The sequence below is a fragment of the Crinia signifera genome, chromosome 8 (assembly GCF_055691185.1).
Source record: "Crinia signifera chromosome 8, ASM5569118v1, whole genome shotgun sequence".
Classification (NCBI taxonomy): domain Eukaryota; kingdom Metazoa; phylum Chordata; class Amphibia; order Anura; family Myobatrachidae; genus Crinia; species Crinia signifera.
Genome location: NC_139224.1, coordinates 80,316,330 through 80,331,081, shown reverse-complemented (window position 1 = coordinate 80,331,081; position 14,752 = coordinate 80,316,330). Strand labels below are relative to the sequence as shown.

Below are 14,752 nucleotides of genomic sequence, written 5' to 3'. Positions count from 1 at the left end.
GTAACCAAAATTGCACCGTGTGTACACACCTTTACTCTCTCTGAAAATGTTACATTTGCCCCACCTGCATTGCAGCATTGAGAAAAAAAAGGTGCCTTCCAATTAGGCCCCACTGTACTGTCCAGAAAATACATTGTTGCCTCTTACCTCTACTTTGTACTGCTTACGAGCTTTTAACACATTGATGGCCAGATGATTCACCATAACAAAGCTGGCTGCACCAGTCAGGATCACGTACCCATGCTCTTTGGAAAGGACCACCATCTTCAGTCTGAAACACATTCAAATACTGTAGGTTATACACAAGTATGACCTCTGCAATTGCAGGCTGTATAAGATATGCACAACACAGATCCAAGACTTACTAACAAATATAAAATTAATTTTAAAATTTAAGAGAAACTTTACTGGCTTACATTATATAGCAGAGCCAAATTAATTGTCTAGAAATGCAGAATATGTATGCTCAATATAAAAGAGTAGTGTTAATTATACCCCTTTTCCACTTGGAAATTCTACCTGGGTTTTTGCGCAGGGACGCGCACCGACACAGGTTTTTTGTTAGTGTGAATGGGTCTGACTTCCAAAACACGGGTAGAAAGACCAGGGAATTCTACCCTGGTATCTACCAGGGTAGAACACGGCAATGACACGTGTATGTGTGCGTAGTGTAAATGCACATTACCCAGGTTTTTATATCCGGGTAAAGCTCTGAAGCCGTTTATTGGTTCTTTATTGGAAAAAAGCTATGTCTTGGTTTTTTTTCAAAGCTTACCCGGGTTTAGTGTAAATGGCTCCGACACGGGTATAACACGGGTCTATGTGCAGTGTAAACAGTGTTTTTACCCGTGTCTTACACGGGTATGATCCGTGTTAAAAAACCCCTGTTTAACAGAGGTTTCAGATGGAAAAGGGGTATAAATAACGGTCGACATTTTGACTTGTTAACAATTCACACCAAACCCAAGTATTAGGAAAGATTCACTGCCTAATCATTTTATAGTTGCTCCAGAATACAGTACAGCCCCGTTTTCCTGTACAGAGTACAGCTCTATATCCTCGATTAGTTTTATTCAGTTTTACAAGTGAGTCAGGAGAATTTTCTAACAGGTCGCAGACCCAAAGTACACAAATAAGGAATTTGGTACTTACTGATCATTCCCTTTCACCGAATCAGCAGGAGACACTGCAGTCATTACATGTGGGGATAGAGTAGGTTTACTGGAGGAGTGGCACTTTACTGCTGCAGGCTCCTCCCTCCTCTATCCCCGCCCAGACCCCAGTCTTAGAAAAACTGTGTCCGAGAGGAGAAGAGAGACCAGGGCCTGCCCGGTAGGGAACGGAGCTAAAACATAAACAGAGTTAGTAAACAATGCACATAACGTGAACATACTAACAAAAACAGAACACATAGGATTTATGGAAAATTTCCTATGTAACTAACTTATGCAACAAACATTGCAACAATAGAAAGAGCATATCTTTCACACACACACACAAACCACACTAACATCATGGCAGGAGAACCAGTGCTGGGTGGGCGTGCAGTGTCTCCTGCTGATTCGGTGAAAGGGAATTATCGGTAAGTACCAAATTCCTTATTTCACCTACATGCAGCAGGAGCCACTGCAGTCATTACATGTGGGGATACATACCCAAGCTTTTAAGTCCGGGCGGGAGAGCTCTGGGGCTCCTGTAACACTGCCCTACTAAAAGCCGTAGCAGAGCTGGCGAAGGTATCAAAACGATAAAACCTTGCAAACGTGCTAGATCCCGACCAGGTAGCCGCTTTGCACACTTGTGTCAAGGAGACACCTCTCGCCATGGCCCAAGAAGTACTTACTGACCTCGTGGAGTGCGCTGACACTCCCGATGGTACTTTATTTTGTGCATACAAGTAGGCTTCCCTAATTGTACAGCAAATCCATCTTGCCAAAGTCCTTTTTGACGCAGGCCAACCCCTCTTAAGTGCATCATAGAGCACAAAGAGGCAGTCAGACTTCCTCAGATGTTGGGTCCGCCTAACAGACTTGTAAGGCTCTGACTACATCCAAAGAAGCATCTTCTCCCTGAAGAACCGGTACCACAATAGGCTGGTTTACGTGGAATGCAGAAACCACCTTAGGGAGGAAATTCCTGCTAGTACGTAGTTCAGCCCGGTCCCTGTAAAAGGTAAGGAAAGGAGACTTACACGATAGGGCTCCTAACTCAGAAACCCTACGTGCTGAGGCCAAAGCCAGCAGCATCACCGTCTTCCAAGTGAGAAATTTGAGATCCGAGGTGTCCAATGGCTCAAAAACATCTGACTTTAAAAACTCCAAAACCACCGATAAATCCCATGGTTCCGTAGGAGCAGTGAACGGTGGTTGAAGCCGAAGTACCCCTTTCAAAAAAGTTTGTACTTCAGGGATCAGCGCTATCCTGCGATGAAAGAATACTGAGAGGGCTGAAATCTGGACCTTGAGAGAAGCCAGTTTCAAACCTGCCGAAAGTCCCGCCTGCAGGAATTCAAGAAGTCTAGCCAGAGAAAAGATTGCCTTAGGCACCTTCCTGGCCTCGCACCAGCGGATGTACGACTTCCATATTCGATGGTAGTGAGACGCTGTTACATCCTTCCTTGCCTTAATCATTGTAGGAATGACCGTTCCTGGTATACCTCTTCTCTTCAAAAGTTCGGCCTCAACCGCCATGCCGTCAAACGTAGACGAGGTAAGTCGGGGTAGGCGAATGGACCTTGCTGCAGCAGGTCTTCTCGCAGCGGCAGGCGCCATGGGTCCTCCACCAACAGGTCCCTGAGGTCGGAGTACCACGGACGCCTGGGCCAATCTGGAGCAATTAAGATGACTTCTGCTGCTCCCCTCTTTATCCGTTTGAGTACCTTTTGAAGTAACGGAATAGGAGGGAAGAGATATACCAGGTCGAAGTTCCAAGGAATGGAGAGGGCATCCACTGCAGCAGCCGCTGGATCCTATGCCCTTGCACAATACTGCGGAAGTTTGTGATTCAGTCTGGATGCCATGAGATCTATCTGTGGCATCCCCCATCTCTGAACCAGTTGTTGGAAAACCTCCGGATGAAGGCCCCACTCTCCCGGGTGGAGATCCTGCCTGCTGAGGTAATCCGCCTCCCAGTTTTCCACTCCTGGAATAAAGACTGCGGAGAAACCGGTGGTGTATGTCTCTGCCCAGGACAGAATCGGGCGGACTTCTCGCATGGCTGTCCTACTCCTGGTGCCCCCTTGTCGGTTGATATAGGATACTGCCGTGATGTTGTCCGACTGTATCCTTACCGGCAATCCGACTAGCAAGGGGTGGGCCTGAGCCAGGGCCAACCTGATAGCCTGCAACTCCAAGATGTTTATGGGTAACCGGGCTTCCTGGCTGGTCCAAAGACCCTGGAAAGTGTGACCCAGCGTGACCGCACCCCAACCCCGAAGGCTGGCATCTGTGGTCACCATAGTCCAGACCTGAGACTGGAAGGAGCGACCCTTGGTAAGGTTGGATGTATCCAGCCACCACTGAAGGGAAAGTCGAGCTTCTCTGGAGGGTACAATGGTCTTGTGGATCTGAAGATGGGACCCCGACCATTGTGCCAGAAGATTGCCTTGGAAGGTCCTGGAATGAAACCTTCCGTAAGATAGGGCCTCGAAGGCTGCCACCATCAGGCCTAACAGCTTTGTGCATAAATGCACCGAGACTCTGCGAGGCGTCAGAACCTGACGAACCCTCTGCTGGATAACTGTGACCTTGGATAATGGTAGAAAAACCCTTTCCTGGACGGTGTCGAACAACAGGCCCAGGAACAAGATCACTTGTGTTGGTTCCAGCTGTGACTTTTTGAAGTTCAGGATCCATCCGTTCTGAACCAGGAAGTCGCAGGTAGTCCGGGCATCCTGTTGCAGCTTTTGTGGAGAGGATGCTTTTAGGAGTAGATCGTCCAGATAGGGCACAATCGTTATCCCCTGAATCCGAAGGGCTGATATCATGCAAGCCATAACCTTTGTGAAGGTTCTTGGAGCTGATGAAAGGCCGAAAGGGAGACACTGATCGCGAAAACTCGCAAAAATGATGGGTCCCTGGGACCCCTCACTTACAAAAATCGGGGTCCTACTTGACCTTTTCTGGGTCCCAACGGAATAAAGCCTCCTCTCCCCTTCCCCAGCATGGAACATACAGAAGCCTCCTCCTCTCTTCCATATGGCATATACCCTGAGCCAAGGGCCAGCCTGAGACTATTTTTTTTTTTGGTAAGCAAACATAGATTTGGGCACCCCAAAACTGTGACTACTATAGCTTGGGAGAGGGGTGTAATCAATTGGCATAGGTTGGGAGGGGGGGGGGGGTGTGTAATCAATTGGCAATTTGCCCACTCACATAAAGCAAGATACACATATACTAGAAAAAGGAATAATGTCGGAATAGGGACACCTGTGCTGCACCAATCAGGATTGTAAAAGTAAGGCAGCAGGAACAGGAGGGATAGGGTTAGTGAAATCCCAGCAGAGTCTATAGGCTCCTCTCCTACAGGCAGCTCTGCCTGTTAAGAGTTAATTGGTGAGCTGCAGCCACTCTGCCAGCCATGTAGTGAGGGGAGGAGGGGACAAGTGGGCCATTAACAGCCAGCACTGGAGGAGGTGGCTGTGACACACAAGAGAGTAGCACCGCGAGGTAGGAGAGGAGGAGGGAAGTCTGCAGCCCGAGTCCTGCTAGCATTAAATCCCCTTACATGACACAGCCAAGCAGCCTGCTAAATGAACCGCGCACCCTTTTTAACTCTACTTCCAGCCCGGGTCAGCTCCGTCCTCACTGTCACACCTCCCTGGTTCTGGCCCCCAATGCTGGTTTCAGTTCCTTGTGCCCCGTCCTCACACCAGCTGCAGCTCTGTTCCCCTGCTGAGCAGCTGCTTCTGGTGATGGCTCCAGCCGTCTGTTGTTGAGGCACAGTGCAGGAGCCAGCTTATGCGGCTTCCGTGCAATGCTGCCTATGACTCTGTGGTGACCGGGACCCTTTCATTTTCGCGCCCAGCAGATGTATGAAGTGGTCGTAAGTCACGCTGTGTTTTCTCCACGGTCGCATCACAACTGAGGGGGAAACAGATCCCTCCGCCCTTGTCACACATATTAACACGGCATGCACGCTGAAATGGCTGGGTCCCAGGGGACCCAGCCATTCATAAAATGTGAGTCCCTGGTGCTCCAAAGTGGGTAAAATACTCGCTATAGCGAGTATTTGCGAACCCTGGGGAGAGCTCTAAACTGGTAATGCTGATTGCGAATAGCAAACCTGAGGAACCGATGATGTGGTTCCCAGATCGGAATATGCAAATATGCATCCTTTATGTCCAGAGATAAGAGAAACTCCCTTGGCTCCAGGCTTGCAATGACTGACCTTATGGATTCCATCTTGAACCTGTGGTACACTATGTAATCGTTGAGGTGCTTCAGATTGAGGATGGGTCTTACCGAACCGTCCGGCTTCGGTACTAGAAAAAGACTTGAGTAATAACCCAGCTTTTCCTGAGGCTTGGGGACAGGTATAATGACCCCTGCCTGTAAAAAACTTTGAATGGAGCTGACCAAAGCTGCCTGTGTTGTTGCTAAAACAGGCAGGCCTGTTGTAAAAAATCTGTTCGGCGGAGCCTGAACAAACTCCAGTTTGTACCCGTGTTCCACAATCTGAAGCACCCAACTGTCTCGACAGTGAGACCTCCAGACGTTCTCGAAGAGGGATAACCTTGCGCCCACCTTGGGGTCCCCCAAATGGGCGGGAAGCCCGTCATGCCACAGGTTTGTCTGCAACCTTGGGTTCTGCATGGCGGGTAGAGGTAACTGCGGCTGCGGCACCTCTGCCTCTACGCCCTCGAAAGGACGAAAAGCCTCCCCTGGAACGTCCTCTAAATGAGACGCCCCCTCTAAAAGCCCGAAAGGACGGGCCCGTAAACTGTCTTATCGGTGGGGGAGTGGCCGAAGGGAGGAAGGTGGACTTCCCTCCTGTAGCTTGAGCAATGAGCTTGTCAAGCTCAGGCCCAAACAACATATCTCCCGCATAAGGCAAAGCTTCTACTGCCTTTTTAATGTCGGCCTCAGCCTGCCAAGACCTTAACCAGATAGTACGTCTGGCCAAGACAGCTGAAGCTGAGATTTTAGCCCCCAACTCAGCTACATCCGCAGCAGCTTTTCCTGTATAGACAGCTGCGTCCTTTACATACAGAGCCAGCTGTAGCAGCTCGTCACGAGGCCTACCGCTCTGTAAAGCTAGAGCAAGCTCTTCTGCCCATTTCTCCATGGCCTTACTGACCCAGGCTGAAGCTAAGGCTGGTCTGAGTAAAACCCCTGCCGTGGTGTAAATAGCTTTTACCGTGGTCTCAAGACGACGGTCAGGAGCCTCCTTCAGAGCCACAGCAGCCGGAACTGGAAGCGTGGTTCGTTTGGAAAGCCTGGACAGCGAAACATCAGCTGGAGGCGGAGTCTCCCATTTTTCCCTAGATTCAGGAGAGAAAGGGTAGAGCAGTTTCATGCGCCTGGACAACTGAAATTTCCTGTCTGGCGTTTTCCACACATTAATAAGTGGTCTATCCAATTCAGCCGAATCAGGGAAGGTAACCTGATGCTTTTGTGTTCGACCAAATATGGACAAAGGAACAGGAGCATCCTCCTCAACCAAATTAAGTGTTGTGCGAACTGCTCGAATCAGGCCCTCTACCCCCTGAGGATCATCACGCTGTAGCGCCTCATCCTGAAGGTGTTCAGGTTCATCTACCTGAAGTAAGTCCTCATCCCCATCAGTATCAATATCAGTTCCCTGTATTGAACCTATGGGTGATCTAGGACGCTTTTGTGGAGGGCGTGAAGGCCCTGCCACTGGGTTGGACAAAGAGTCCACAGACTGCATAAGGGTCTTAACCCAGACTGGTTCAGTAGAACCCATAATGGAGAGGTGAGCATGAAAACGCTCCCTGTCCTTCCTGGAAGCAGCTAATTCTGCAGCCAACCCAGCCAACACATCCTGTAACAAAGGCTCAGAAGCATCTGACTGAGAAGTCTGTGTCTGAGGCTCCACATCCTGTGTGTGCTTTTCCTTATAACAAGATTCACACAGAGACACCCTTTATATGCTGGGTGAATTGCTCCTTACAAGCTTTACATGTAAAAACCTTAAGAGCAGCCTTGGAGGCAGCTTTTCCTGCCATATTGTCAGTGTATGAGATTAGTCTAAAATCACAACACTCACACAGACACAAATAGACAAAGTGCACACACTGTAAGCAACAGATATACTATGCCTAGAGCAGCGGAGCTGAGCTAGGATAGGGAGGGGGAGCCTTCCGCCCTTGTATCAGAGATTATGCACAATCTCTGTAAACTGTGCACAAAAATAATCCCCCAGTAACTTACAGACCTTCTCTGTAGTGGATAAGGGGAGCGCTGGACTGCAGTGCGTGCGCTGGAGCGCGTTACACGAGGTCCTCAGTTATCAGCCTTGCGGTGGGACAGCAATGGCGCCGGCAGAGAGAGGAGAAAGAGAAAGGGCGTCAGCACGGTGACGTCACCCAAGCCCTTCCTTTCCCTCCGGCGCGTAGTTTTGCTAGAGCGGAGCGCTATGTACAGCCTCCGCTCTGATGCCTGTCCCCACTGACGCTCACCAAAATGGCGGCCGTCAGAATCTGGCTGCTGAACATTAGAGAACGGGTGCGCCCGCCCGTCTCAGGCCACATTTCGGCGCACAGCGCCGCTTACCTGCAGCGATGCTGCCTTCTTTCCTGGAGCAGTGGCCAGGCCTTGGACCCGTAACGCGAGCAGCTGCGGCGGGTCCCCGATGCGGTGGCACCGGTGGCCGGGTGTCTGGAAGGCGCACTGCGGGCAGTGGCGACCAGCACCCCTCCAGGTCCCACGGAGCAGGCAGACCCTGCGGAGGGGTCTGCCTGTGTTCAGCAGTAAAAATAAAAATATTTCAAAAAAGAAAAAGTAAAAGGACCTAACTCCCTGAGGAGAAGAGGCCCAGAGAACCTACTCCTCCGGGCACTTTTTCTAAGACTGGGGTCTGGGCGGGGATAGAGGAGGGAGGAGCCTGCAGCAGTAAAGTTTTCTTAAAGTGCCACTCCTCCAGTACACCTACTCTATCCCCACATGTAATGACTGCAGTGGCTCCTGCTGCATGTAAGGTGAAATCCTCTTACTGCGTCAGTACCTAGTAGGCATCTGCAGGAATTGATAGGATGGTCACTACCCACTGGAGCTACAGACCATGCTTATCCCCTGGGGCTACATTAAAGGGGATGCGGTCAATGGGTCGACATACTGGAAGGTCAACAGGGGTCTAGGTTGACATGGAACAAGGTCGACAGTCAAAAGGTCGACATTGGGGTTTTTCTCTGTTTTCTGACCCGACATGTGCCAACAGGCAGTATTTCATGCCCTACCATCCACTAGGGCAGCGGTTCTCAAACTGTGGGTCCTGACCCCCAAGTGGGTCCCGACCTTCTCAGTAGGGGGTTGCAACTATTCAAAAAAACTGTTGAATTGTTTATTTTAGACTCTTCCCACAATGCTGCCATGCAGGTGCTCTCTGATGACTACACATGTTATGTGATCTTCTGCAGTAACTTTCTGGGGTCCCGTAATTATTTTTATTGTCTGATGGGGTCCCAGAGCAAAATAGTTTGAGGACCCCTGCACTAGGGCATGGTGGGAGAATAAAATAGTGTGCCAAGCATAGCAAGGCACCATGCACGAAGCATGGCAAGCGCAGCGAGGGGACGCGGAGCACTTAAAACTGAACTGTGTCCAAGTCAACTGTGTCGACATTCGGGTAAAAAAAGTGAAAACCCCTATGTCGACCTTTTGACTGTTGACCCATGTCGACCTAGACACCTGTTGACCTTGTTCCATGTCGACCAAGACCCCTGTCGACCTACTTTTGGTTGAACCAATGATCCCATTCCCATTAAAGAGACAGGGCTTAACATGTTGGGTGGTTGCACTGTAATCCCTTTTTTCAGTGGAAGCAAAATACAGTGATCCTATGGCTTATAGGTAGTTTCTCAAAGAAGTTATGAAATTGTATTGCTATGCTTATTAATCCCTTGTTCATGTAAATGGAAAGGATTAAACCATTTATTGTGTAGACTGTATTGTGACGATGGTTGCCATTCATATCCCAATGTCGAATGTCTAGCAGATGCTAGATTCTAAAACTATCAAATGATAACTCAATGTTTTGGTGTACGATCTATAATGCTTTATGTACTAAAAAACTAAAATAAACAAACCATTTTTTGGGTGGCATTACTCATTCATCTTTTCTAGTGTTATTGCAGGGACACAGTGGGTCATAATATATTAATCATCAATGAATAACAACCGCAGAGAACTGAACTTGCATTATATTCAAATAGTTTTATACAGTATATGCAAAAAAAAAAAAAAAAAAGTATGACTTTGATAAAACAAAACTAGTGTAGGAGGGAGTTGGCCATTAGAAAATGATATACACAATACAATGACATTAGTGTTATGAGTATGGTTTTTAATACGCTTACAAGAACAAAGGTTAACAACTGAGTCATTGTGAAAGATCAACCCATATCATGTAAGGAAGATGTCACTCTACTGTTTGATCCATGTCTTAGAAGGACATTTATCCGATTGTCACAGACTGCAATGATAAATGACTTTTTTTTTTTTTTTATTATTGACACTTATTGTATGTTGCAAAGTGATAATGAGTTGCCCTAGCATGGTAAGAGTTGACTACAGTAATTGTGGCAGAGTGATACAGTTTACTAGAGAGCTGTGACAAAATAAAGAAATGAATCCCGCACCAATGCGGTTACCAATACTTTTGGTAGAAATCTGTTGGGGAGGCAATCACACAGATGCTGACAGTATGCTACATGAGTTACCATATACCTCAAGCAGGGAAGATGGTAAAATCCAAATGCTTCATCATCTCCGTCTTCTTAATGCATTTCAATGATAAAGTACCTACATCGAGTACCCAGTTTTCTGCACGGTTGAAAATAAACGACCTGGGAATGTGGGCGGGAAGCTCTAACATCCGCACCCCCCGTCCGCCGCATATCGCCGGCTACCGCAGACATAACTATCGCATATCCTCTAACATATGCAATAATTATGGCAAAGGACAGCTCTTGCGTTAAGAACTGTACTTTGTGGTGAGCCAGCTATGCGCAGAGGCTCGCGGCGGCTCCCCCCTCCCTCCCTTACCCGGCTATTTTGCTGCCGCTGCGGGCAGGCTCTCCTCCTCCCTGTACCCGGAAGCGTATTTTCCATTGCAGGGAGGAGGCGGCCACAGCTGCTCAGACACAGGTGAGGGGTGAGTTGACGCGAGGCGGCAGGGTCCGTTCAGAAGCCCATAGGCTTCTATAGGGTATCGCCAGCTTTTGCTGGCAATACCACCCGCAGCGAAAACCCACAGTGCGGATTTTGCTGCATATCAAAATGTGGAAAAAACCCAGATAACAGGGTTTTTACTGCTTATTAAGCTTAAAAAAATCCAGCCCTGTAGCTGCCCACACACTGATAGATTTTTTGGTACTTGTTTCCTAGCATGGCGCCAGCGATTTTAATTGTATCCATCGGGTCTGAAAAAAATCGGATCGCATCGCATGCAACCAAATCGCATGCGATGGATGCCATTTTTACATTGGAACCAATGTAAAATGGTCACTGAGACCCGATTTTACATTGGATCCACTGTGTAATGCCACCCAGACCCCAATTTTCATTGCATAACTACCCTGATGGGTCAAATGCCCCCCCATTGTTAACGCCACCCCACGATGAACGCCAACCCGAAGCGTGGCGAGCGCAGCGAGCCCACGAGGGGCGGCGGTACGCGTCCTCCGACCTTTTCATACCCCCACTATCCACGTTGGCGTGGAGTTGACTTCATATAGTGTGGCAAGCGCAGCGAGCTCGAAGCGTGGCGATCGCAGCGAACCCCGCGAGGGGACGCGCATTACTTCACAGGTATTACGCATCCGCTCGCCATGCTTCGGGCTCGGTGGCTCGCTGTGCTCGCCACACTATATAAGATCAACTCCACGCCGACATGGATAGTGGGGGTATGTGCGGGCTCGCAGCGCTCACCACGCTTCGGGTTGGCGTTCATCGTGGGGTGGCGTTAACAATGGGGGGGCATTTCACATACAAATTACCCATCAGGGTGGGTATACAATCAAAAATCGGGTATGGTGGGCCATTTAACATTGTTCCCTATGTAAAATCGGGTCCATCGCATTGGTCGCATTGTATGCCATTATAATGGCATGCGATGGACCCGATTTTCTAATTGTCGGGAAAGGTTAAAAAAAATCCCGAAATCGCATCGGTCAGGTCCCATCGCATACCTTAACTTAAGGTATGCAATGGGACCCGATGGGCGCCGTGCTAGGAGACAAGTACCGATTTTTTTCTTTTTCTTTAAACAATATGGCCGTTTTTCATCCAATTGGAACAACCTATCATTTAACAACTGTCCATGTGCAGGCACAATAGCAATGCAATTCACATACCCACTGGATGTTCATCTTGCTTATTGATCCCTTCACTATGTAGAAAGATAACAACCTGTCTTGCACGATTTGGCACACATCGTTCCATGTGTAGTAATGATGAGCGATGTGTCAATGATGTTAATGATTTGCAGTTGTTAAACAACCCATCAAATTTGATTGTTTACACAATTGCTCTTGATTGTGTGCATGATATTGTTGGGCCAGTAGTGTTATGGATTTCAAGGGAAATTGGGTGATAAATTGGATCGTTCAAAAAATTGTTTTAAGTGCGTACCTTAAAGCTGGGTACATACCTAATGATTTATCTGTCCAATCTGGTTGAAATAAAGATCTGGTAAGCAAATATCAAAAAGGTAAAAACAATAGGATTTAACAAATGTATCTAAACTATTGATTTAGTCTATTTTTCAGCATTTAGAAGCATATAGTTGATTATAATTAGCTCCCATACATTGTCAGATTGGCCAGGGTCATGGAGCAGAGACATGGAATTTGCTAGCTGGCTTAGACCCTTCAAATTCCCCAGTCACATGTCTGAAAGCAGCATTAATGTTTTCTAATATACACAATGGACCCAAGTTACAAAGCCCACCAGAATTAGATGGGGACAGGTGGCACACTTAATTGCACATGCCAAGATTCTACTCCCAGATTTGAAAGCAGAGGATCTAGAAGAGGTGAACTAAGCAATAGTTTATACACCATAGTCCAACACTGTATCAATATAGAAGCACTCGCTCATTATATGTTTTTTTTTAAATCCCAGAATATTACCCACTATGGTTTCACTTATTGCTTAAATTATGAGAGAAATGTGACATCCTTTTTGACAGTCAAATTTAAAAAAATAAACTCAGCAGAAATGTCACTGGGAGGTGCTCAATGTGTCTCATTATAAACTACTGGATAAAATTGGAGCTCTGCCAGTTGTAGGTGATGCAATATGCAACTCCTTCAAAATGGCTCTTGTCCTTTCACACACATACTGTAGAAGGATCATGTAAAAAAAATAATCATCTCCAATTTTTCACATTACATTGTACATTCTTCAATCTGCTGTATAACATGGAGTGAACTACTTTGATGTTTACATTAACATAGTATGGTCTACAGTCCTTGTACTTCAAGGAAGAGGATAGATAGAGATAGATAAACAGATACAACAAGTAAGTTGGCAGAACTCCACAATATTTTTTTCCATATGGAGTTTTGGAGCTATAAGCTGTACAGGTTACCGTTTTCTGAGTCTGTGGAGAGCTGCCAATCTACCTGTTGAGTAAAAGGGCACAACGTTAAATGCCAGTAAGTGCACCCAAGTGTTACTATTCACGGCAGGGCGCTGGCCAAAGTAACTTTGTATATATTTGCTTAAAACTGGGTACATACCTACAGATTTATCTGTCCAATCTATCTGGTAGGAACAAAAACCTGGAAATATATGGGAGCAAAGGACATTCAAAAATTTGCTCCCAACGCTGGAAAGCAGACAATGATTAGGGAGACAAATTGGTTAAAATCAATCTGGTATACCAAATGTATCCAAGCAAATGGTTTTGCCTGTCTTTGGGAGCAACTGTTGATTGTAATTTGCTTATATACATTTCCAGATTTTTGCTCCCACCAGATTGGACAGATAAATCTGTGTGTACCCAGCTTAATGCCACCCATACACGGTGCGATCTGCACAGTGCATTTTGAACTAGATACAATGCAATCTAGTTCAAAATACCTGCAGCACATACATTTTGGACTGTAAGATGTGATGTGCGCGGGAGCGTGCACCGCATCTTAAGCCCAAAAAGCTGAGTGTATGGGCACCTTAAGGTCATTAAACTTCATCTGAACATTAAAATGTGTACGCTAACCACAATTCACGCACCAATACTCACTAAGCTTGCCACAGGTGAGTATTCCCAATAGATATCCACATGGATAGTAATAATAAGTCCTACATTCTGACAATAGTATTGCTCTGCAAAATTAAATCTAAATTTCTCACCTCTGCGAAAGGTATACTCGCAGGCACCTGCTGCATTCCTAGCCAATAATGCACTCATATCCTGACACTACATGTTGTGCTTCACAGCTAAGCGGTCATCAATGGGGACAGGCAGGTTGGTGTGCAGCCATGTTTGGCAGACACGCAGACGTACACATGTACAAGAGATGAGCCCTGGCCAATGACTGCACATCACACAGATAACTTTAGACATGGTCTTTGTAAGATATATAAAGATAGTTTAACCAGCAGAACTGAAGAAGCCCATCTGCAGCGACTAGCGCTGTACCTGCCTCAGCACCGGAGAGTGACGCTGGGGTGGAAGGTGCTTCAGCAACGCGCGATTACTGGGTGCGCGGTGTGTGTGTTACCTGCGACTTTCCCAGCGCGGCGTCAAGGTTATATGGAACAGGAAGCTGGCTGCTGCTGTGAGAAACAGAGCGGAGCTATTGCTGTCCTAGCACATACGCAGATGCAGCAGAGCGGGTGACTGAGAATCATTCCTGTCAGGCAGCGCTGCACCCACATTCTGCACCTAACTTATTATACTTTTACCTGCAATCTGTGCACGTACCTGTCTGTCACTTCTCCGCCTGCCTGGTAACCAATTTCCGTCAGGAGAGCAGAGGGTGTATAGAATGAGGAGGAGCTGTACAAAAAGGAGGGAGGATATTCAGGATAGACAGGCTGAGACCCCTCCCACCATGACCATACAGAAATCTAACATTTTATGAGCATGTTGGGGCATGGAATATAATTTCTCATGGTGCCCATACACGGCGCCTCACAGACAGGGCACCTTACACTTGTGAGATTTTGTCAGATTTGACCCAATTCAGGTGGATTGAGTCAATTTTTCTGACAAAATCTCATGTGCTTGTCTGACAAAATCTTATGTGCCTGATGTGTAGGACCCAATGCACAATTCCGTGCCATTGGGTATAACCAAGAGATTGCAAGAGATTGATCCTCCTGCACATAGCATAAATCTTGAGTCAATCAGGTCCAATTTGTTGAACAATAAGTTGGACAAGTGTTAAGGGGGCCTTGACAAGTGGCACCTGTGCAGAATGAATGAATAACGAATACACCTGTGCATAAACTGTTTGGGGTCATGAGGACCAAGGCCCTTATTCTGGTTCATTCACAAAGGCAAATTCCTTCTCAAATGGACAAAACCATGTGCACTGCAAGGGGGGGGGGGGGAGGCTGCA

The 14,752-nt window shown here is 47.2% G+C and overlaps 1 protein-coding gene across 8 annotated transcripts in view; it reads right to left on the bottom strand.

Moving 5' to 3' along the window:
- The window catches only part of MGST3 (microsomal glutathione S-transferase 3), a 49,122-nt gene extending 34,875 nt beyond the window's left edge, over nt 1-14,247 (bottom strand). Inside the window, exons 1-4 of one of the 8 annotated variants that reach the window (XM_083156714.1) lie at nt 14,113-14,206; nt 12,775-12,808; nt 11,833-11,853; nt 148-271 (exon numbers count right to left, since the gene is read on the bottom strand). In XM_083156714.1, coding sequence (XP_083012840.1) covers nt 148-264 — 117 coding nt within the window. In that variant the 5' untranslated portion in view covers nt 265-271; nt 11,833-11,853; nt 12,775-12,808; nt 14,113-14,206. Of the gene's footprint in view, nt 1-147; nt 272-11,832; nt 11,871-12,774; nt 12,809-13,909; nt 14,055-14,093 lie in introns of those variants that run through there. The other 7 variants (XM_083156710.1, XM_083156711.1, XM_083156715.1 and 4 more) reach the window with 7 other exon arrangements.
- Nucleotides 14,248-14,752: the final 505 nt, after the last annotated feature.